Consider the following 1,331-nt stretch of genomic DNA (forward strand, 5'->3'; position numbering starts at 1 on the left):
TTAGTTTAAAATATCTGTATTTCTGTGAAAGAAAAACAATCTAAGGACAGCTTTTCTTAAGGTTTCCTTAACCTCTTTGTTTCTCAGGCTGTATATGAGGGAGTTGACCAGTGGGGTCAGGATTCCATAGAAGACAGAGAACACCTTGTTCAGGTCCCTCATTGCATCAGACTCTGAGACCAAATACACCATGATGAGAGTTCCATAGAAAATTATCACCACGATGAGGTGGGAGGAGCGGGTGGAAAAGGCCTTTTGCCTCCCGGTGGTGGATGGGATTCGCAGGATGGTGGAGATGATACAAACATAGGATGCCAGGGTCAACAGAAATGGAGGCAATGTGGATATGGAGGAATGTATGAAAGCAGCTAAGTCCAATGTGTGGGTGTCACTGCAGGAGAGTTTTATTACTGGGCTAAAATCACAAAAGAAATGGTCAATTTCATTGGGGCCACAGAATGTTAATTGTGACATCATAGATATTAAGAAGGCGGCAGACATAAATCCACCTATCCATGACCCGACCACCAACTTGATACAGAACCTGCCATTAATAAGGGCTGCATAATGCAAAGGTTTGCATATCGCTAAATACCGATCATAAGACATGACTGAGAAGAGACAACATTCAGTGCCTGCCAGAGAACCAAAGAAATATAATTGTGTGATACATCCAGTGACAGAAATGGTTCTGTCCCCAGTCAGGAGACTGGCCAGCATCCTGGGCAGGATGGTGGAGGTGTAGCAGGTCTCCAAGCAGGACAAGTTCCCCAGGAAAACGTACATGGGGGTGTGGAGGTGCTGATTAGCCACAACTAGCGCAACAATGAGGATGTTCCCGGCCATGGACACAATGTAGATCACTAGGAACAGCAGGAAGAGAAGAATCTGCATTTGAGGGAGAGTCTCGAATCCCAAGAGGATGAACTCCGTCATGGTCATTTGATTTCCCTGGTGGTTGTTTGCTGTGGCTTCCATCTAGGGGAGATAAAAAAATACTGCAATTTATAATCTATCTTCCGTTTCAAAACAGTCCGCATTTCAATTCTGGCTTTTCTCTGCTGGTTGCCAAGGCTGAGTCAAGACAATAGGTGGTGGAAACATTCTGGGAAAATTTTCCTATGGGCCTAAGTTGAATCACATTGGAAATGTTCCTACTGTCTGGTATCTCTATGGCGGGACATATCTCAGCTTCTGAATTCCTGAGTCTGCTCGTGTGTTACTTTACTGGCAGTGTTTGAGATTATCACTCCTTGGGCTCCTATGAAAACCCCAGCCAAAGGCCATTGCTGGGCTTAGACCTAATTTTCCCATACTTACATTGCAGAGTT

The 1,331-nt window shown here is 44.7% G+C and overlaps 1 protein-coding gene across 1 annotated transcript; it reads right to left on the reverse strand.

Moving 5' to 3' along the window:
• On the reverse strand, window positions 1-978 carry LOC135886401 (olfactory receptor 6N1-like). Its single transcript, XM_065414161.1, has one exon. The coding sequence runs from the start codon at window positions 976-978 to the stop codon at window positions 1-3; it is 978 nt and encodes a 325-aa protein (XP_065270233.1).
• Window positions 979-1,331: the final 353 nt, after the last annotated feature.

This window comes from Emys orbicularis, chromosome 12 (assembly GCF_028017835.1).
Source record: "Emys orbicularis isolate rEmyOrb1 chromosome 12, rEmyOrb1.hap1, whole genome shotgun sequence".
NCBI lineage: Eukaryota > Metazoa > Chordata > Testudines > Emydidae > Emys > Emys orbicularis.

Excerpts from the sequence above, each read along its gene's own strand:
- LOC135886401 (XM_065414161.1), bottom strand. The coding sequence starts at position 978 with ATGGAAGCCACAGCAAACAACCACCAGGGAAATCAAATGACCATGACG.